Here is a 21,106-nt window from a genome sequence, read left to right as displayed (position 1 = left end):
GTCTGTCCAGATAACTTGCCCATCAGCATGGCGATCAATACATGCTATCAAACATGTCAGTGAATCATTATCTCGCGCAATTCATACGTCCACTTGGCCGATGTGGTTGACCAGAGTCTCGCTTGCTCGACTCACGTAGTGGACATTGACTGCTAGACGAACTTCGGACTCGGGTTTTGGGTGTCTCTAGGATCCGCAGCTGGCATTTTCGTGAGTGGAATGTGAATTGAGTAGCATTCAAAAGATTATTCAGACACAAGTTGTCGTCCATTAGTCCATCAGTTGATGTTCTTGTTGCAATTTTTGGTCCCTTTGTATGAATCAGGAATGAAATATGAACTACATTTTTCAAACAACGAGACACACATAGGTCTGTATGCGAGTAGCCTAAAATACTGTTTGAAGTCATGGATGAAATGTAAAAATAGTGTTCCAAATGTCCAGGTACTGTGCACGAAGAGGGTACACGTCAAAGTCATTTATTGGCGCACTTCCAATAAACTCAGATCCTACCGGACAAAGACAGTATTTGGAGCCGCAAGATTCTCTCAAAGACTTGCGTGAACGCTCTCTGGGCACTCTACTTATGCTCTTGTCACCAATACTATCGAGAGTTGTACGTACTTTGGTACTTAGCGGCAATTTCATTTTGAGCGCGTGGTTTTTGGTTTCGAACGAAGGCAGCAAGGAAGGCAGGTATGTCTTTCTATGTGCCAGTACTATATATTTTAGACATCCAAACATTTTTACTTTAGTTTTGTCTTATGTAGGAGTTGTTTTACTTTAAGATTGTGTAGAAAGAGGTTTTGCTTGTAGTCTGATTTGAAGAATTGACGCTACTTTTTGATTGAGGGCCCTTTTTGACGTAGCACCACTTAAACATAGATAATAGCCTGGTCTTAAACGTCTTTTTCTTTTGAATCTATTCAATGTGAATTCAACTTAAAATTGGTATCTTTAACTTGATTGCATGACCAAAGGAATCCTTACCAAGAGAGGAGCAACATCAATCGGTGTGGCAACCTCTTCAACCGTCTTTTCGTTGATTACAGGAGCAGCTTCTCCTCTTTCTTGGCCTTCAGAAGCAAACCACTTCTCTACTGGAGCAGCATCTTCTTTGCCTGGAGCCACTTTTTCAACAGTCTTCTCATCAACAGCCTATTGGAATCGTCTCAGACAATATCAACAGAGACACTTTACAAAATAATCAACTTACTGGAGCAGCAGCTTCTTCGACTGGACCAGCGTCAACGTGACCAGAGTCACCAGCTATTCCAACAGCAGCGGTGGTGAGACCTCCAAGACCAGCAACAAAAGCAATGGCACCAATGCTCAAACCTTGCTCAGCCTATGACACAAAGTTTGAGAACGGATCTAAACCATGCAGAACTACGGAGCTGACTTACAACTAGAGTTGTTTCTTCTTCAACGGCATTCTGTTCATCTGTTGGAGTACAGAATCCGTCAACTGGTGGGGCAACTTCCTCAATTGCTGGTTCTTCGACAGTAGCCTCCACTAAAGCAGCTTCAACAACTGACATTTCGACTGGAGTAGTTTCTTCTACGAGAGCAGTGACTTCTTCAACTGACTCTTCAACGACAGCTTCGACTGGAGCGGCTTTCTTGACTGGAGCACTTTCTTCAACGGCCTTTTCTTCAAGTCCAAATATGGCATCCTCAATCTGAGCAGCCATTTCAGCGACTTTTTCAACATCGGTTCTATTGGACAAAAGATTTTGGCTGTCTGTAGGATCTGACACTAATGATTTCACGGTTGCCGTATTTTGGTTGTCCATAAGAGTGTTTGTAGTATATTTAATCGGTTCCAAGACTGATGGTAATACGTCGATTATCAAGTTTGGTGGGATGCTGTGACTGTTGCTTTGTGTGACGAGGGTGGAGATACTGGAAGTTGGCTGACTACTACTACTATTGCTAGTGTTGCTGCTGTGCTGGTGTCATTGCCTTCGATTGTGGTGTGGATGTTGTCGATGTTGATGTTGCTGTTTTTGGGAGTGTTGACTACCACACGGTGTGGGGCCGGGAAGTATTCGAATTCTTTGCAAGTGGCTCCTGAGCCGAGTGTAGAATATAACGTGATCATCGCTACATAGTATACGACGTAGCCTCTGAGAAGAGTTTGCCTTTCCTCAGCAACATCTTCAGATTGCGGACGGGCCCGAACTTCCTCAGTACTAGCTCGTGATATGTATGCTAGTCTCATGGCTTTTGGTCTCTGCACTATCTTTGTTCTGTCTGTTATGTAGCTTATTGGATTGGAAGTTTGAGCATGCAAGAAATGCTCAGTTAGGAACGGAAAGGCGAGAAAACGGAGGAAATCAACTAGGGAGTCCGTGAGAGGGATGGAAGCTATGTAATTTATTATTTCGATACATTTGGGTGTGAAAGACCATTTCTGCACGTGTGGTGAATCAATTTGGACCAAGGTGCCCAATCTTGCCAACCACGTCCTTTGAACGCGTTATTTGAAGGCAACATGCGAAGTGTTCACTAGCCGTTGATGTCTTATAAGCCAGTTGGCCGTCGCGTTTGTGGTTCCAATCTGTGTCGGTGAAAACACTGTGGCGATCGAACCATTCTGCACTCCTTTGACCGGATAACTGACTCACTCGACAGCAGTCGTCCTGAGAATGCTTTCTCTTCCGATGGAACAAATCACTGTACACATACCAACTCACGGGGTGTTCCTGGAATCGTCCAACTAGAACTTTCATTCAAGCCTGCAATTGAATATTTATATTGGAATATGCAAAACCAAAACATGATCATTCTGAATTATTTATGACACAGCAGCGTGAATCCGTAGAGTCTCAGCTTTAAGACTCCAGAAAGCAACCGACAAGAGGAAACCAGACACAAATTACTGGTAGTAGAGCTCCAAGTTCATTCCATCGTGTATCTCATCTATATGCAAAGAACGTGAGATAAAATGTCCTTTTCAATGGGTCCAATATTCCCTTGCAAACCTACAATCATCGAGTGTAATGTGGTCCTTGTAGACAGTGTACCTAAGCAAACGAGGAGGTCAGGACAAGCGACAGAGACATTGTTAAGATCATAGCATCTTCGAAAGCGTCTGTAGGCATACCACTTCTTTAGGACGATCTTTTCAGCTTTTGTGCCAGTTTGAGCAGCGATTAATTTCTTCAAGTCTCCGATCGTGTCGTCCGGACTAGCGTTTGAAGAGCAGAATATCTCGTCAGAATACGCATTTGAAATCATTACAAGGCTTGCTTCACGTAATAGTGGATGACTTACTTGCACTTAACACGAACTTTCTTGCCGAGTCTGTCATTACAAACGATTTCAATCATTCTCCGTAGCAAACGCACTTGGAGAAGGATACTAGCTAGTTGTCTGCCCGGTCGCTGGGAGCACCTTGTGTCTGCTTCTCACAAGCTTCTTGCTGTAGGTAAATCCACTCTCGTGTTGTTTTGTTGGAAGGGAGCAGCAGTCATCCAGCCCGATGACTTGCCTGCCCTTCTAACAGGACTGACCTATATCGCTTTATATAGGCCTACCGTCTATTGCAAATCTATATACTGAGTGTCCCTCCACTACTATATTCATGGACGACGACACTCAAATCGTTCAGGACTCTGAAGATGACATCTCCATCAAACCACGAAAACAAAGGCAACTACGTTGATACTCACTTTATCTATATTAAAATACTAACTTAATCGTAATAGAGCTGCGTTGCTTCCTAGATCCCATGGAAGATTCGCCAAAATCACAAAGCGTAGGATAATTGATGATGATGAACCCAGTACTCCAGGCCAACCAACGGCAGAACCTCCTGCCAAACGACAAAGAAAGCCTCGCCGTGAAAGCAAGAGTAGATCTCCGACTCGCACTGTTAGAAAAAAGAAAGAGAAACTACCTGCAGCGCAACGAAGACGACGAGTTTCCACTTCAGTCCAACCTGAAGAAGCACATTACGGCTCTCCTGGATCATTGGCAAGTGATCTCGACCATCATGGATCTGATCGACCGTTAGAAGAAAGAGCGTTCACCGAAACTTGGCCCGATCTAAACCCCAAACGACCATTACCTCTACTTAAATTCCCTAGAGCTGCCGGTGAGAATCGGGATCCTAGTGTTGGAGCAGGAAAGAAGGTGTCTGATCAGGATGGCGGGATAAAAGAAGCTGATATTCCAGAGCACGCAACAAATCGAGGACGACATACGAATAAAAGAACACCATCTCCCGCAAAGTCAGCCGATGGAGATATCAGAATGGGTGAAAGCTCAAATAGTGATGTGCAGGAAATCGACGGCGTGTTACCCCTACGAGATGACTTTTTAGGGGTTGGTGAACCAACCGTAATACCACCACTCAACATCAACATACTCAAACCAGTACCGAAACCCAGCTTTCGCAAAGTATATGTGCCTACACCGTTAGATAACGACAGGTATATCGAACCACGTCCAAGCAGAGTCTCGTATCGTGGAAATTACATTCATTACATTGGTACGTTATATTGAAAGGTACATCCGTCTATCTACCCTTCCGTCTATCTAAACCTCACTTCATTTAGAACCCTCAGAAGATGAACTGGCTGAAAGAGTCGAATATGATATGGATGAGCAAGGTAAAGCTTGTAACCGTCGCCAGACTGCTTCGTTGCTTCAGATTAAACTGCGCTTTCACACTTTAGATAAGTCATGGCTCCTCGCGTACAATCAAGAAAGACGCGCAGATGGTGCGCAGGATGTTACCGAAGCTTTTTTTGAACTTATCATGGATCGATTCGAGAAGGAGTGGTTTGACTTGGTATATGATCGCGGCTCACTACACATGTTTCAGAGTATACTGACATATTCTTTCCCCGTCTAGACGAAAGATCTGGTCAAAGAAATCAAAACTGAGATGGAGTACCCGGAAGATATAACGTGTGCTGTTTGTGATGATGGTGAAGCTGAAAATAGTAATGCAATTGTCTTTTGTGATGGTTGCAATCTTGCCGTACATCAAGATTGCTATGGTATACCATTCATTCCTGAAGGACAGTATCTTTGTCGAAAGTGCATGATAAGTCCTGAAACACCTGTGGTATTTGACAACTTTCGCAGGTTGTTTTTTGTTTACTATGACATTGACTAACCCTTCCATTCTAGTCTTGTGTTTTTTGTCCAAATGAAGGTGGAGCCTTCAAACAGACAGTCACTAATAGATGGGCTCATGTGCTCTGTTCCTTGTTTATACCTGAAGTTGGCTTTCGCAACCCAACGTATATGGAGCCTGTAGATAATATTGACAAGATTCCCAAGAGTCGATGGAAGCTGGTGAGGGCTTATGTTGTTTCTTTGAGTTACTCTTGAAAATTTGCTAAGCATCTTACCTAAAATCATCCACAATCGTATAGACCTGTTACATATGCAAACGGAAGAAAGGTGCATGTATACAGTGTGCGTCAAAGAACTGTTACATTGCATATCATGTCACTTGCGCTCAAAAAGCCAAGTTGTATATGAAGATGAAGTCTCATAATCCTACTTATGATGACAATTTGACCAAGACATTTTGTGACAAGCACACTCCTGTAAGTCAATGTTAAGAAGAGTGATAATTGGAAGCTACGTCTAAGTTTTTGTCTGCTCCTCTAGCGTGAACATCGAGACGAGTTTGATATTGAGGCTCGAATCACTCAGATCCAAGAAGAACTTGCCATGGATGAAGCCGCAAACCATGGTTATTCTCATCACGGTCATGATCATGGACAGGAAGATGACGAGCAAGAAGTCAAAAAACGTCGCCGGAGTAAAGGCAAGGCGCGACGTATAGTCGAAGATGACGACACCATGTCAGCTCCTCCAACTGATCGTAAAGGTGGTAAACGATTTGCACCCTCAAACGCTTCAAAGTCTGCTCAAGCACATAGTACAGACTTTATGCCCAAAGCTCCGGTCATTCCTGCCTATATTCTTACTATTGTTATGAACGAAGTCATCAAAGTCAACTTCAGAAAGAAGAATGTCTTTATTGAAGATGTGGCTCGTTATTGGAGTCTTAAACGTGAATCGAGGAGAGGAGCACCCTTGCTGAAGAGACTTCATTTAGAGGTTTGTGCTGGCGTCTTAGTCGGGGGTTGCCTCTCATATTCAGCAGGCTTTTGATCTCTATAGCTAACAATTTCGATTCATACCTCTAGCCATGGACTGCAAATGCTTCGGCACACAAGGAAGATGAAAAGATCAAGGCCCAGCGTTATGAAGTCTTGACGTACATTCGAAAAGACTTGGAACGTGCCCGAATACTGGCTGAGATGGTTCGTAAACGCGAACGTGAAAAGTTACGACAAGCTCAAGTGCAAAAGGAATACTTCGAGAACATGTTTTATCCGCTAACAAAGACCTTCCGGTCAGTCCTGGAAGACATGAGGAGGTAAATACTACATGGGCAATCAAATCTCTCTTAAGAAATGTGGATCTTGACGCCCTCCTTTTGTTTAAGGTTTGACAGCTATCAATTCTTCCATATCCCAGTTCGTGCTGTTGATGTGCCAGATTATTACGATGTTATCAAAGTCCCAATGGATTTCTCGACCATAGAGAAGAAAATTGATAATTATGAATATCGTTCTATTGCTAGCTTCGAGGCAAGTCTTGACGTGTCAAACCATGAAGTGTGTTTTTGCTAGTAAGTTTTGCAAATACTAACACTGAACTCACGCTTAGGCTGATGTCAATTTGATTTGCTCAAACTGTATGATATATAATCAAAAGGACACCGTCTATTATAAAACTGCTCAACGTCTCCAAAAGAGATTTGAGTATGTTTTCCAACAATTGGCCGAAAGAGTCAGTCACTGGCATACACGCGGCGATACCGGTATTTTGGATGTGCCATTCGCTCCTCAAATGATGGCATATGGACCTTCAGCAGGGTTTGTGGATCCAACCGAAGATGCCGAACGTATTGCACGTGTTGAAGAACGTATACGAAAGGAAACTATAGAAGATGCTGCTCTAGCTGTAGCTGAAACAGAAGCAGTCGCGGCTGCAGAAGTTATCGCTAAGAGGAGAGCGGAGAAACAAGCTCTTCGAGAGCAAGAAAAACAACAAGAGAAACTGGCAGATGTAGTAGCTGCATTAACATCGCCACGAGCTCTAAGAAATCGTATATTTGTTGACGAGATGGGGTTAGTAGTACCAGAACCACCTCCAGCTGCCAAGAGAGCCTCATCGCCGTTAAAACAGGTATCGTCTAGCAGCAGTAGTAGCAAACCCTCAGACGCTGTTATGATGGACGTTGATATACCCATGCAAAATGGCCATCCTCTCGCTAAAAGAGCTCGTACTAAGGCTACTCCAGACGCCGATGTTGTCATGTATACGCCACCTATAGAAGCATCTCCCAAGTCACCAGTACTGCTTCCTAAATCACCAGAAATACCATCTAAATCACCAGAAGTATCACCTAAAACACCAGCCAGGCCACTTAAATCATCACATGTACGAGCTCAATCACCAGCAGTCTCTACTACTCCGCAATCGCATATAGTAAAGTCACCTAAACCAGAAGATGCTGCCAATAAGCCATCTACAGAACCACCTGTAAAACCTGTAAAAGCTGTACCTCAACCAGTACAGAAAGTTTCAGCACCCACAGCGAAACGAGCAAGTAACAAAACAGCACAAAGGAAAGCCGCAACAGCATCACCATCACCAGGACCAGTAAAATTATATCCTCCAGATGACCTGCCAAGGCCATCTCGACCCACTCCAGAATATGAAGCAGCCGTAACAAAGTTATTGTCTGTCGCTATCGGGTCTGGAGGTTCTGGTAAGAGGGCAGTGCTAGTCAAACCTTGGGGCGAGGCGGTACCAGTAGAGGTTATGGACAAATTCATTCCATTTGATGAGAATCCAATGCTAATTGAAATGATAGAGGATCTCGATCGTGCGGGTTCTCGCATTATGTAGATAGATGTATTAGCTTTTTTTGATACAGATGTTTTTTTATGTACATTTTTTAAAATTTCGTATCAGCGTGCTTTTCAGTGATCTTCTAGGCATTGAAGAAGCCTTCGCGACCTCTTTTCAGGTTGGTCTTTGTACATGTTTTGGATGGTTTCGTATTGGGCTTTGAAGTAGAAGAGGAGGTTGTCGTATCGTCCTACAAGATAAATGTTTGATGTCAGCAGGGGTTCTTTCCATCTTAAGTAGTGTTACCTGGTTTTTTTTCTCACATACCATCATACGGTATCCTGACTTGGCCAGGATTGAGACTCTAGTATGCATCGAAATAGTCAACAAAGAAGTAGTATCTACAAGATCAAGTTCTGGCAATGAGCTCGAGTCCATTGTTCAAATAGGGCCTTCTCGCTTTCTTACATTGCTTCGATGGTAGCGAGAAAGTTCTTGCTTAAAGTCTGATGTCGCCAGAAATGTGTTTGATGCTCTACCAAGAAGAGAAATTTTGTACTACTCCATATCATTTTATTCGTCGCAGTTGCTTGTTACATACCTTGGATCTTGACACGTCTAAATTTTGCAAAGCTTGGATCTTTGGACATTGTCTTTGCCTGACTCCACGTCCCATCAATTACAATGAGCCTTGAGAAGGAGTTGCGTGGTATTTCTGATAGCGGTACAGCGTCCTGTATGGAAATTTGAGAAAGAAATCAGCGTCCTGGTTTAGAAAGACATTGTCTATGATTAAGCGACGGGTGAGGTTTGAGAGGGGTCGAACACGTCATAGATGAGCGTGGTAACTCGACAGGATCGTCATCGCCATTACCTCAGATGGAAACAACAACAAGCTATCTGATATCAGATCCTCTGACGGTTGATCTTGCGTATTTGTAAATCCCAGCCTGCACTTGAACCCCGTATGCAGCGTCACGTATTCCTTTGACACAATGAGAGCATGTGCAACTGTTGATTTGGCTTCTATTTCACCTGCGTGTCGCCATCTAGTGAAAGGTTTGATGTGAGAACTTGAGCTTGATCGAACAAAAAAAAAACACTGATGCTGATTCAGTTTGATTGTTGATGACAATTACATTTCAACACGTATGGGCAGATCAACATGTGGAACGTTTTCAGAAAATCCCACGTAGCAGGCCGGGCAGTACATCTTGTAAGAGCCATTGCAGCTTGGACAGCGCTGTCTTGGAGACAGAACGAGCTGATCGACTGGATCGATTTTCAGCGATGAGAAGAGGGCTTGAGTGGCTGATCCGTCATCTTGTGATGTACTAAAGTCGGTGGCAGAGCCCGTGCTGCCACTGGAGCTTCCTCCTTCGTGCTGTATTGACATCTTATAACAAGAGGAGCTTTGCGCTTGAAATCCGTTAGCGATCGCAGGCCGGATCACGCTTCACCTCACTTTTCACGCGACAATAAGACCATCCGCCAGGTATAAGGGTTGTACTTGAGTTTTTATTAACCGTATTATGGGTATATTATGAGTTTTTTTGGTTCCAGCATTAGAAGAAAGTGAGAGCAGCATTATAAGGAGGTGCATCATTTTATAAATGAGTCTTTTAATCCAATTGCTCAACATGAGCTGTCAACCCCTGGTGTTCAAGCTTGTCGTTGATTTCTGAAATCTCGACAATTAGTTTTGAGTCACGGATCTTGGAGCTACGGTTACGGAAGAGCAAGATGACCAAGTAGACTACAAAGCTGCCAACCAGCCAGGCGAGGATGATGAGTAGGTTGAATAGAAGACGGTTATAAGAATTAAAGAGGAAATTGCGGCATGCTGCGTTTATATGCCACATTCTGGAGGAGAATGGATATTAGAAGGTGAATTGAGTGGAGATGGTATACGCGAATTGTGCTTACGGGGCTGCGATGCTCCATTTGTAGAATGGTGCACTCAATTCGATGATTCCAAAGGTAGCAGTCGCATTGACTGGCAAAAGTATAATACCACGTTAGCTATCAAACTCAGTAGGGTGTGCTCAGCTTGACAGAAAGCCCAGTACAATACTCACAGACGTAGACCAACAAGTACCAAAACAGCAGGTTATCATCTCCAAACAAGAGTCCAAACACCATAAATGTGTACGAGTACTGTAAGAATCCAAAAGCGCATGTCAGCCAGAAGAATATCCAAGCTTTCACGTCTGGGAATGGCATCATTAAAGCACTGAGAGCTGCTGGGATTGTTGCGCCGACAATCAAGGCGTCTACGAGGGACGATACGATCAGATGCGTTGCCTCCTCTACAAAAGAAAATGATTGCTTACAAGCTACAAGCCAGAGTAAATGAGCAAAGACTACTGCTGCTGTTGGAACTCGTCCGAATTCAGATTTCGTCAACCTTGATTGAATTACAAGACGTTAGCGACAAATCGTTTGAGCCATAACACGTATTTGCTACTAGATCTGTGCATGGTGCTGGCTAACCATGAAAGGTCTCTATACTCTCTTACTAAAAAACCGTCTTTTCATACCTAATGGTGTTGTGTGCAGCAACTCCAGCAAACCCAATCATCAGAGACATGGAGAATGTGAAGATCAAGTTTGCTACTGGGACATTTGTCGTTGGAGAGAGATTCGAAACAGTATGTCCAATAGGCATAGAAATAAATTCCGGATGTGTTTGAGCAAGAGCTGCAACAGCGGGGGTTGAGTTGGTTGTTGCAGCAGCTTTTAACTGAGGTACCACTTGTGTCGTAACCAGGTACTGTGTCATGCCATTTTCGACTGTTGATAGCATGGTGAGTATGGGCGACAAGACATACTTTTGTATGTTGTCGGAATCTCGTCCTCCGTCAATGATTACGTGTATGGCTTGTTGTGGAGTGTATGATATGAGGGTAGCACTTGTGTATGCGTTCAGAACGTTCGTTGTCAGGTCGGGACTAATTACTACAGCTCCCCAAGCATCGCCACGGGCAACTGCATCACTGTCAAGATGAGGAAATCAATGTTAGGAAACACGGCGATATATTTCCTCTTTAGTCACGAATGGTGAAATATGGGGTTGCCGTGAAGTCAACTGTTCCCCCAACATTGGTCAACTACATTCAACCGGTGAACTTACGATGCTGCTTGTAAATCTGCATATACTCCTGGTCCTGAATATAGCACAAGTGTTGGTAGAGCAGGAGTACCACTTGCGTTGGCAGTGTTGATCAAGTTTATGATTTGAGCAGAGATTGATCCTTGGTCCAGGTCCAGGAGAATCCTACATTGCAATATAAGAGAATTGCATTTTAGATCACGTAAAACATTTTAAGGTTTGGGGGTTGGTCAACCACCAAGAAATGCTTGGTGAGATGTCGGACATTCAACTGAGGTGACATTCGAGCAGACGTACACGTTCAAGTTGGATTCATAAGTTGCCGGTTGGTAGAAGCGTCCCAAGAAGATTCCATTAAAGACAAACGAGAAGATGAGGCAGAGAATCAACTTGATACAAAAAATGGAAATTGTGTTAGCAATTGTGTAGGGAATGCAGGTTCAAACGGACTGCTAATAGGTGTAAGCTTACCAAATAGACGCCATGAAAGAAACGAGGTAGTTTAGCCATTGCGAAAACCCCTCCTCTTAATATTGGAAAGCTAGCTGACTTTTTGTGGTTTGAGTGTGTCTTGAAGTAAAGACTAATAAGCGTACGCTGCCAACTGGACGCGTGGATTCAAATTTTATAAAATTTCAAGATGATGCTGTCAGTAACCTTTCACACTGCACAAGCTGCCTAATTGCGTATCTTGGTGTTTTTCAACACCAATAAACAAGCACATATACAGCCATGACAAACACCATCCAGATCCCACCTGTAGATGACTTCCACGTCCATTTACGGCAAGGCGCGCTCATGAAGACCGTAACTGAACTACTTCCCTCTAGTGGAGTAGGAACTGCACTTGTGATGGTACATTTAGTTTTTGCAACTCCACTTGTCAAGCTACGACAGCATGTACTAACGTGATTATATCTTAATTAGCCCAATTTGAAGCCTCCAATATCAAACACAGAACAAGCACTACACTATAAGTCACAATTGCAAGCCATTTGTCCAAACATTGAATTTCTGATGACCTTGTATTTGGGGCCTGATTTGACCACTGATGAGATACGAAAGGCTCATAAAGCTGGAATTGTTGGTACGGGGAAGAAGATCTTAGTCTGCATATCACACATTCAAACATTGACTATTATTTGTGTATGTGCTAGGTGTCAAATCCTATCCAAGAGGCGTAACAACAAACAGTGATAGTGGAATAGAGAGTTATACAACGTATTATCCTGTCTTCCAGGTTATGGAAGAAGTGGGCATGATTCTGAATCTACACGGTGAAGTTCCAAGCGATGATGCAAAGGTAAAAGCACAAAAAGACCCATTTATTGTACAGGCATAATCACACAAATCGATGAATTTCAACTTTACTGACGATATGCTCTAACCCAATAGGGCATATGCGTGTTAAACGCTGAAGAAATGTTTCTAGAACACCTAAAACAGCTACATCACGATTTCCCACGTCTCAGGATTGTTTTGGAGCATGCTACAACTAGAGCAGCTGTAGAAATGGTATGTAGTTGTTTTGGAGATGTGAACGGTTTAGGGTCTTATATTTCTGGCCAAAAAGGAGCCGTTAAATGCTCATGAAACCTTTCAATCCAGGTCAAGTCTCTTGGCGACACAGTTGGCTGCACAATCACAGTACACCATCTCGTTCTCACCGTAGACAACTGGGCCGGACAATGTCACAACTTTTGTAAACCAGTTGCTAAATACCCTCATGATCGTAAAGCATTACAGGACGTTATTCGAGAAGGTAACGACAAAGAAAAAATGCTTGAGCGCGTTGATGGATGCTCAAACACAAGACATCTAGCTCACAAACTTGTCATCTGTATAGGACACCCACGCTTCTTCCTCGGAACTGATTCAGCTCCACACGCCAAACACCTAAAAGAATCAGGCACAGCTGTAGCTGGTGTCTTTACAGGTGCACATGTCGCCGCATATACAGCAACCACACTAGACTCCTTCGGAGCAATAGACAAGCTGAAAGCTTTCGCATGTGAAAACGGAAGAAAGTTTTATGGATTGCGTGCTGCTACTAATTCGGGAATGATCACATTGGTTAAGAAGGAGGGAGCTGATGCACTGATTGTGGAGAATGAGATTGAGTTTGTGGATGATGATGGGGTGAGGAGGTCTGTTGTGCCGTTTATGGCCGGGAAGGGGTTGCAGTGGGTACTTGCTCATTGAGATTGATGGTCCATTTCTAAATAAAGTTGCTTGCATTGATCATGGTTAGATCAAGCTTCAAATTCTGGTCCAGGATATTTACAGAATGCCAGTGCTTGGTTTATCTTACAGGCAACTGCAAACTGTTTGGATGTGTACTGTTGAAAGCCTTCCTAACATCAGCTGAAAAGGCAATCATGTTATGAGCTACTTTGACCATCAAGAATTGGCCGGAAGAGAAAGGGGCGGCTTGTCTCGGCAAGTTTTCGCTTCAGTGGGGGGTTCGATAATATGCTACCGAATATTCTCCTTAAATGTGCAGAACGACCCATGCTTCAGAAGCGCAGAAAGTAAAAACATTCATTTATCGAACCGAGGAATTGGCACCCTACTACCAACAGGTTCAGAAACTACGCCATCCTTCTCGTGTGCTCAGCGAGCGCATTGTGTGCCTTGCTGTCTGTCGAGTAGAGTAGAGAGTCGCAAGGAATGGTCTTGCTTAGTGAGTACACATCCAATCACAAACTCGTTGCGAGCCAGCTATCGTTGTATTGATCTCAACGAGCTCTCAACTACCCATTCGGTTAGGCTATGTCTCGTTCGCTATGATGGCTGTTGATCCTGCTATATTCAGTAAAGTCAGCTTTGCTGACAATATCTGCAAGCACCGTACTGGTTTCTGGCATCTCTAGAATTGGCTGGAAGTCGTACCAGAGCACATAATGAAGTCTTGCCGCATCACCCAGGATATACTCCACCATGGGTCGTATCACTTGTACTTCTGGTGGCAGTCTCAATTGTGGGATTGTCAGAAGTGATGCTGCCTAGATGGCACATGTCAATCAACCAAATGGTTCTTGTAACTTGTGATTCTGGAGACTGTCTCAATAGTTTGATTATGTCTTGGTTTTAAGAATGGGTTATGGCGTCAGGAACTTCAGAGATTTGGTAAGACTGACTATTGTATGAGCTCTGTTGGGTGGTTCGGCTGATCCTTATACACACTCTACGACGAATCCGAGAGCTAAACAACCTTGTTTCACAAATGTCAAAGTATCCTTTTTTTGAACTGGTTTATGAGGGGCAGAGACGACAGTCCCTAACTGATCAAATTTATGCTTCCACGGGATAACATCCTCGCTTCTCGTGCTATGTTCTGCCGCTACAGTCTCGAAACTCAAAGCTGCTGGTTTTGTCTTGTTGCATTCAGCAACCATGATAGTCTTGCTTAGTGTTTTGCATCAAAAGCGGTTTCAATTAGCTTGGATCTGTTTTCCAGCTGTGTTTTTGAAGTGTTGGATAATTGACAATGCCCCCCGGGGGGGGGGGGGGGGTCGGCCGCCAGAAACAAGAACAAGTCTGAATTATACGCATCATGCATCAATGTTATTAATTGGTTTCATTTATATACAAAGTTTCTATTGTTTTTTAATGACTTAAACATTTTTTGTCGTATTGACTCTACAGGTTTTATGTTTTGTTTTCCATGTTCACCAATTAGGCTGAACAGTTTTGGGAATAGTGATATTACTTACGGAGGCAAAACAATGCCTTTCATAACTGTCATCGATGAGTTTCTTCCACATATCATCATTTCGTAACGTATCTCCAGATCCTACGATAAACAGACTCTTACGTGCACGAGTAAGAGACACATTGATACGTTTAGCATCGCTTACAAAGCCAATGCCTCGAGATTGTGCTCTAAGAAAAGTAAGATATGCATTGTGAGATACGAATCATGCTTTTTGTTGCATACGAAAGCCAAAAAATGGATGCTGATACGGCCGCATACCTGACACAAGACAATATAATCACATCCCTCTCTTGCCCCTGATACGAATCAACAGTACCAACAGCAACATGTCCCAAAGCATCAGTTCCAAATGCGCGAGTCAATGCAGTCTTGATTTTAGACAATTGTGATGAATAATACGATATAATGCCAATTTTACCACTGAATTTTTCTTTCGGGGCTGATATAAACAAGCGTTTCACCAAATCAACACAGGCTTGAGCTTCAGCCATATTAAATTTGGACTTGTTTGATGAGTTTTCCTCTCGTCCTGAATGACAATCATAGAATCTATACGGTGGGAGGAGTGGATCGTGATGCCATGGTGCTTTACATTTTTCGGCCATTTCGGGAGCATCTTTGAGATGGCCTTGATAAAAGAGGATCGAAGGGATTCTTGATATCTCAGGATGCATTCGGTACTAGGAAAGTGATTCTGTGTTAGCTTCAACAGATATTTTGCGTAGCTCATTCACACCTGAATACTCAATAGATGAGGGGATGAGTTCGCCATCATTCTCTCAAACAATGAGCGAGAATATGAAAACTCCTTGGCACTCATGGACAAGACAGTAGCTGGTAACTGATTTGGATCTCCAAAGAGAAACACTCGACGAGTCTGTGACCAAACGAGTAAAATTTCAGTCCTTGCGAAAAAAACCTTAAGAAAACATAACTTTACTTACACAAAAGCGTAGTGGAATCAAAGTTGACAATTCAACAGCCTGACACGCTTCGTCAATGATAACATCCGTAAACTTCAATTCATGATGAAAAGTAGTTTCCAATCCAGCAAACGACAAGGTACTGACAATGACTTCAGCTTGTTCCATTTGTTGACGTTCAAGAAGTACCTTCTCAGCTTCTGGAAGATAGCTTTGACCTCTATCCTTCATGACATTATTTACCATGGCTTCTAGAGTTACAGGTGTAACATCAGACGCAATTGCGTCTGTCACTCCTACTCGAAGAAGGTTCATTTGAGTGAATCGACCATATGTATCATAAGTGCCCTTCATCAATCGTCGTGTCACTAGTCACAAAATTGTCGACGGGTCAGCAAAAGAACATACCGCATCTGCCAAATGCGTTGACAAACACTTACACTCGTCAGCAGCTGCATTGGATGGCGTACAAATCAGAATCTTCTTGGGACGTTGCAGTGCACCAACTAGACCCAACAACGTAGTAGACTTTCCAGTTCCAGGTGGTCCTTGAACCAAGATAAATCCCTGTCTTGTACTCAAAGCACCATCTACAGCAGCGGTCTGAGGTGCATTCAGATGCAATGCGTTTTGCAATCCAGATCGCGCGGATGCTGATGAAACTTCTGGTGGGGATGGCTTCAATATACGTCCACGCAGAGGATACATTGGTAGTCGAGACAAGGCCTTGTATTCTCGATATGCTGTTGTGAGAGAGAACAATCTAGTGCATTGCCAAACACTATTTGGTCTCAAAGATTTGGCGAGAGATTCATCGCCAGTGCGATTCGAAATCCTATAAATGAATGGGATTGAGTTTTATCAACCGCGAAAAAAGGACAGTACGGTCTATTGGGAATACCTGACAACCACCAATGTCGACTGCTTGTCTCTCTTTCTCTCAGTGACTTTACCTAAAACCTGAGTCTTGGTTTCACCACTGACTAGACGTACAATCTCGTCTGGCGCCATCTTTCCAGTTCGCTTGAATTGGATGTCTGCAATTGTTACGGAAAAAAAAATGTGAGCTATTATTCACCAAAACACAAAAAAAAAACATATTGTCTACCAGTAAAGTCATCAACTTGACTAACAGCAAGTACATCACAAGAAAATTCTTCGCCAGGTTGATCCTCTTGCTCAGCAAGAGTCTGCTGATACTGTTCCCAACACTCAAGTATCAACATACGTTCAAATGTATTTACATACTCAGCACTACTCTCAAAGGTAATTGGTATCTCACGTAGTTCGTCGAGTAATTGGTTGATATCAAATTTGCTGGTATTAAAGTTGAGGACGATGCGATCCAATTCTTCGACAGTTCGTAATGGCTGCGGTTTAACGGGTTTATCAAGTCCTTGCACCCTACGTATTCTAGATCCTGGTTGATGATCGTCAATGAGTTGCATTGTACGTCTAGGTTTTACCGCTTGCTTTTCACCAGATCCATCACTGTCTTCTTCAGGTGATGGAGATCGATTAGATGTGATTGTGACGGTGGTATGAGGTCCTTTAGGCTTCATATTACCATGTCCAGGTTTGATGGTCTGACCAACTTCGGCACGTATTTGAGATAGTTTGCTATGCTTTCCGATTATGGGTTTCTTTACTCCATTTGACTTGGGTCGACTGTTGTTGATACTGAATCCATTAGGCAGTGGACGTCGATTGTGGAATACAGCATCCAGCTCGGCACCGTTGATTGATGGAGGTCTGTAAGGAGGGAGTGTCTTTGGAACTTGTGGAAAGGATGTATCCGAGGTTGTGCTATGAGGGATGGGGGTGTTGCCGATATTTACATTTGGATTGGGTGGTGCTTGAGACTGTCCAGATTCATTTGTTGGATTATTGGATTGGGTGTTAGGTTGACTTTTTACTTGACTATTCACTTCTCTATTCATTTTGGTGGACAATTGTTGGCGAGCGACCCCAAAGCCACCTTCCATAGATTCCAGATGCAGATCGAAATCTAAAACTATGGGCTTTTTATATACAAGTTCGGCTTTTGGTCGAGTATCATTGACTTTGAGCCAAGCATTGAGTCTATCCTTTTGATTCGGAGATGTCTTGTCAAGTACTTTGTCTACAAATTCTAGTATTTCCTCGTTCAGACATTTCCTTGCTCTACAAACATTCAACAGCAATAAAGACAAATCCGTTGCCCTTTGCTGAATCATGAGTTGTCTGGACTTCACAAATCCCAAAGCAACCTGTACACTTTCAGACAGGTCCATGACAGGGACATCCGTCTTTGAGTTAACCGACTCCAGATTTGCGAATAAAGTCAAGATTGCAGTCTTTTCTGCATTCGACTCCCAACTTCCTCCCATATGCTTCGAAGAAAAGTATACAGTTTTGAGCAATTCATCACCCAACCCCCACATATACCTCCACATGTTATCCTGAGGAGCAGCTGTGATGGCTCCTACAAGTAAACTATATACAAGCATGACTTTTTGCAGGTATTTTGGCTGTAAGGCAATTGATGTTAATGCGGCGGTGAGGTTAGCTAGGGTACCAACGTTGATCATGGATAAAGATTCTACTAGAGTGGTCTTGTCGGTAGCATATGTCAAAAAAGCTGTTGCTTCACCGACCAGCGATTCGTTTGGTGACGCCAACATATCGACCAATACGTGTTGCAAACCAGGCAAGCACGACTTGGCGCGTTCACGTGATTCTATAAATGACTTTAGCAGATTTGCCAATACAGTTTGGAAAGTCTTTGCTTTTTGTGTGCCGTCAAAAACCAGCTTGGACAGCGAAGTGACAGATAGTACAGTTCCTAGAGATTCAGCGAGTTCCCTATTGACATCAATGATGATTGAGCGACGAGTACCTTAAGTATCAAGTTGAACAAGAGTCTTACTTGTGACTATGGGTGATATTGTATCCAGACTGTGTGGCGAATGATTGCATTACACTACACAATTCTCTACAAGTAGTATTGAGACCTTCAGAGTCTATAGAGCCACCCTCCTTGACAATACTGACGGCCCAATCTCGCAGCTGGATATTTGAATGGAAGGCTAATACTACGACTCCTGGAGATAGTGATTTGACGTGTTGTTGCCACTGTTTGTTGTTGACCAAAGCCTGATCCAAGTCCTTCCACATAAGAACATCAGGATATGCCACGAGTTCACGTACAATTGCCTCTGATCTATAGTGAGTTGATGGAAACGGTCAACAAACCTACAAATGGCAAGTGAACGAGGCTTTACATTGAGTCAGTGATAAGAGCAGCAAGATGCTTGCTTGCCGACCAGCGTCTAAGGCGATCGACAAATATGTCCATGTCCTCTTGACCGAACAAGGTGGTGTATTTGTTGACAAAGGCACGCCTAGCACGATTATAACAGGAGTAGCACTTGAAGCAAGAGTTTAAAGCAGCTTTCAAAGCTTCCTTTGCCTGTTTGGCATTTGAAGCAGTAAATACGAACAGAGCATCAGGAGCTAAATCATCGACAAATCGTTCCCAGAAATGAGAAGCAAAGTCCGAGTTTTGGAGGTCTGCGATGAGAGCAGAAGTGAATGAATCTCGAGCTGAATCGCTGTCAGGGTGAGCGAGGAGTCCCTGAGAATGGAGATTTGTATTAGTACAGATTTTTGACTGCCAGTCGCTTTAGGTGGTGGATTGCTGTTGATAAATGGGAAGAAATGCCTTAAGAGACTTGCCTTCTGGGCCTCCTTTGCTTTCATCCTGTTGTCCGATCTGGATAATGTCATCGCATCGCTTGAGTTTCAGATGTGTTTCAGAATTGGAGCGAGTAGGCGCAGTGGATGCAAGCTCAGTGTTGGAAAAATGAATACGAATACATCAAGAACGCGATTTCATTGAGATCAAACCGAAATACACGTTCGGAACCTTTCTCTGCTTGTGGAGCTGACTTCCAATTAGCAAACTCACATTTTTACTCGCTTTTGTCGAGTCCAAATTTAAGCGTTCATCGCTGTCGAAATTGAATTTTCAGTACTAAATAGAGTACAGATCAAGACAGAACTGATTTGGTTTACGTTGCCATCTTCAATCTGGTGCTTTCAACGTCGGCATCACTTCGCACACAACTGAGCTGATGGGAAACGTCTTTTCAGCAGTAATAGGCAGGCCTCAACTGCCCAGCCAGCCGAAAAATAGGGCGCCAGCTCAATTGACTGCTACTCCGATAGTTGCCAAGGTCGTCAATCATCAGAAACCCAAGAAAATCATAGTTGACGAGGTTGAAGAAGAACATGTCGCAGAAAATGTACAAGCCGATGAGGAAGAGCAGTCCAAGGACATCACAGGTGCTCCATATCCAAACCTGACAAGGAGTCGTGGCCGAAAAATCATCAGAAGGACCAAAATAAACAAACATAGAGGTAGCCACATTTGCAACATTTCAGCACTTTGCCAACATGTGCAATGCCCCAATGCTGACACACCAATTTTTATTCATGTTCGCAGAACAAATCCATTACGAGCAATCAGCTTTGAAGTCGCTCGATGCTCCATTGACGGAACTACATCAAGGATTGTTCCATCCAGACCAAAACTCGCACGTCAAGATCCTGCCTTTGGAGGTCTGCTGTTCTATCTTTCAATATCTCGATACAACTTCACTCTCAAGGTTAGCTGGCACTTTAAATCATCAAGACTCTTGTTTAAACCATCTGTTTGCATTGCAGAGTTGGAAGGTCATGCAAAGTCCTCAGCTCGTTGGTATATCCTGAAGTGCTGGGTCCCAAGTTCTGGGGCACTATGGACTTGCGATTCATGGTATGTTCGTGTCACTTGCAATCTCGAGTCTCTATGCGACTCTCTAAACTTGCCCTCCAAATGTAACCTAGTTACGACCGAAGAACCAGTCGGTCCCACGCCACGATATGAGAAGATTGATCAAACTAGCTGGTCAGCACGCCACCACTGTCAAACTACGATTAACAAGCCAAAAACTCTATTGGGATGCTATACTATACGTCTTAAAATATTGCACAAATCTACAGACCCTAAATCTTAACGGAAGCGAATACCTCAGTGTCTTCCACTTCAACTTGATATTCAAGAAATTAAAGGGCCCCTTCCCAACCATCACCTCCTTATATATGCGGGAATGTCATCGTCTGGATGCCAAGAGCTTTGGACATCTTCGCCGTCTATTCCCCAACCTCACAGCACTCGACTTGGCTGACAACCCCGCCATAATACAAGTTGGAGGCCCAACCTTCTCCTTCCTCGTTCCGAAATTAAAGTATCTAAATATATCTCATAATCCGAACGTCACTCCTGAACAAGCAGTAGCACTTGTCGGTTTGTTGCCGCATCTGAATGAACTGGATATATCACATACAAAAGTCACGAAACGAGCCATATTTCAGTTGATTCAGGCAGACGGTGGTCGATGGGAAGGTCTTCATATATCAGGAATTGCTCTCGAC

At 43.4% G+C, this 21,106-nt stretch overlaps 4 protein-coding genes across 4 annotated transcripts; 2 read left to right on the top strand and 2 right to left on the bottom strand.

Moving 5' to 3' along the window:
* Positions 1–2,881: 2,881 nt before the first annotated feature.
* Positions 2,882–3,335, bottom strand: SmJEL517_g02795 (uncharacterized protein; the record flags this gene model as incomplete). Its single annotated transcript, XM_031168723.1, has 4 exons — positions 2,882–2,925; positions 2,992–3,029; positions 3,110–3,193; positions 3,280–3,335. 4 exons carry the CDS (start codon positions 3,333–3,335, stop codon positions 2,882–2,884), a joined length of 222 nt encoding a protein of 73 aa, XP_031025280.1.
* A 254-nt stretch (positions 3,336–3,589) lies between these two features.
* SmJEL517_g02794 (uncharacterized protein) lies at positions 3,590–7,953 on the top strand (the record flags this gene model as incomplete). Its single annotated transcript, XM_031168722.1, has 11 exons — positions 3,590–3,665; positions 3,716–4,498; positions 4,566–4,619; positions 4,686–4,801; positions 4,865–5,080; positions 5,146–5,313; positions 5,394–5,570; positions 5,635–6,090; positions 6,180–6,412; positions 6,482–6,653; positions 6,706–7,953. The coding sequence occupies 11 exons, from the start codon at positions 3,590–3,592 to the stop codon at positions 7,951–7,953; spliced, it is 3,699 nt and encodes a 1,232-aa protein (XP_031025274.1).
* Positions 7,954–11,740: 3,787 nt separating this feature from the next.
* On the top strand, positions 11,741–13,210 carry URA4 (dihydroorotase; the record flags this gene model as incomplete). Its single annotated transcript, XM_031168721.1, has 6 exons — positions 11,741–11,863; positions 11,936–12,095; positions 12,166–12,311; positions 12,404–12,523; positions 12,617–12,770; positions 12,855–13,210. The coding sequence occupies 6 exons, from the start codon at positions 11,741–11,743 to the stop codon at positions 13,208–13,210; spliced, it is 1,059 nt and encodes a 352-aa protein (XP_031025272.1).
* Positions 13,211–14,679: 1,469 nt separating this feature from the next.
* Positions 14,680–19,390, bottom strand: SmJEL517_g02792 (uncharacterized protein; the record flags this gene model as incomplete). Its single annotated transcript, XM_031168720.1, has 10 exons — positions 14,680–14,893; positions 14,985–15,406; positions 15,463–15,603; positions 15,671–16,017; positions 16,090–16,484; positions 16,551–16,686; positions 16,758–18,493; positions 18,558–18,851; positions 18,913–19,234; positions 19,303–19,390. 10 exons carry the CDS (start codon positions 19,388–19,390, stop codon positions 14,680–14,682), a joined length of 4,095 nt encoding a protein of 1,364 aa, XP_031025273.1.
* Between the last annotated feature and the right edge of the window lie 1,716 nt (positions 19,391–21,106).

The sequence above is a fragment of the Synchytrium microbalum genome (assembly GCF_006535985.1).
Source record: "Synchytrium microbalum strain JEL517 chromosome Unknown SmJEL517_scf0013, whole genome shotgun sequence".
NCBI classification, from domain to species: Eukaryota; Fungi; Chytridiomycota; class Chytridiomycetes; order Synchytriales; family Synchytriaceae; genus Synchytrium; species Synchytrium microbalum.
This window is presented reverse-complemented; position numbering and strand designations above follow the sequence as displayed.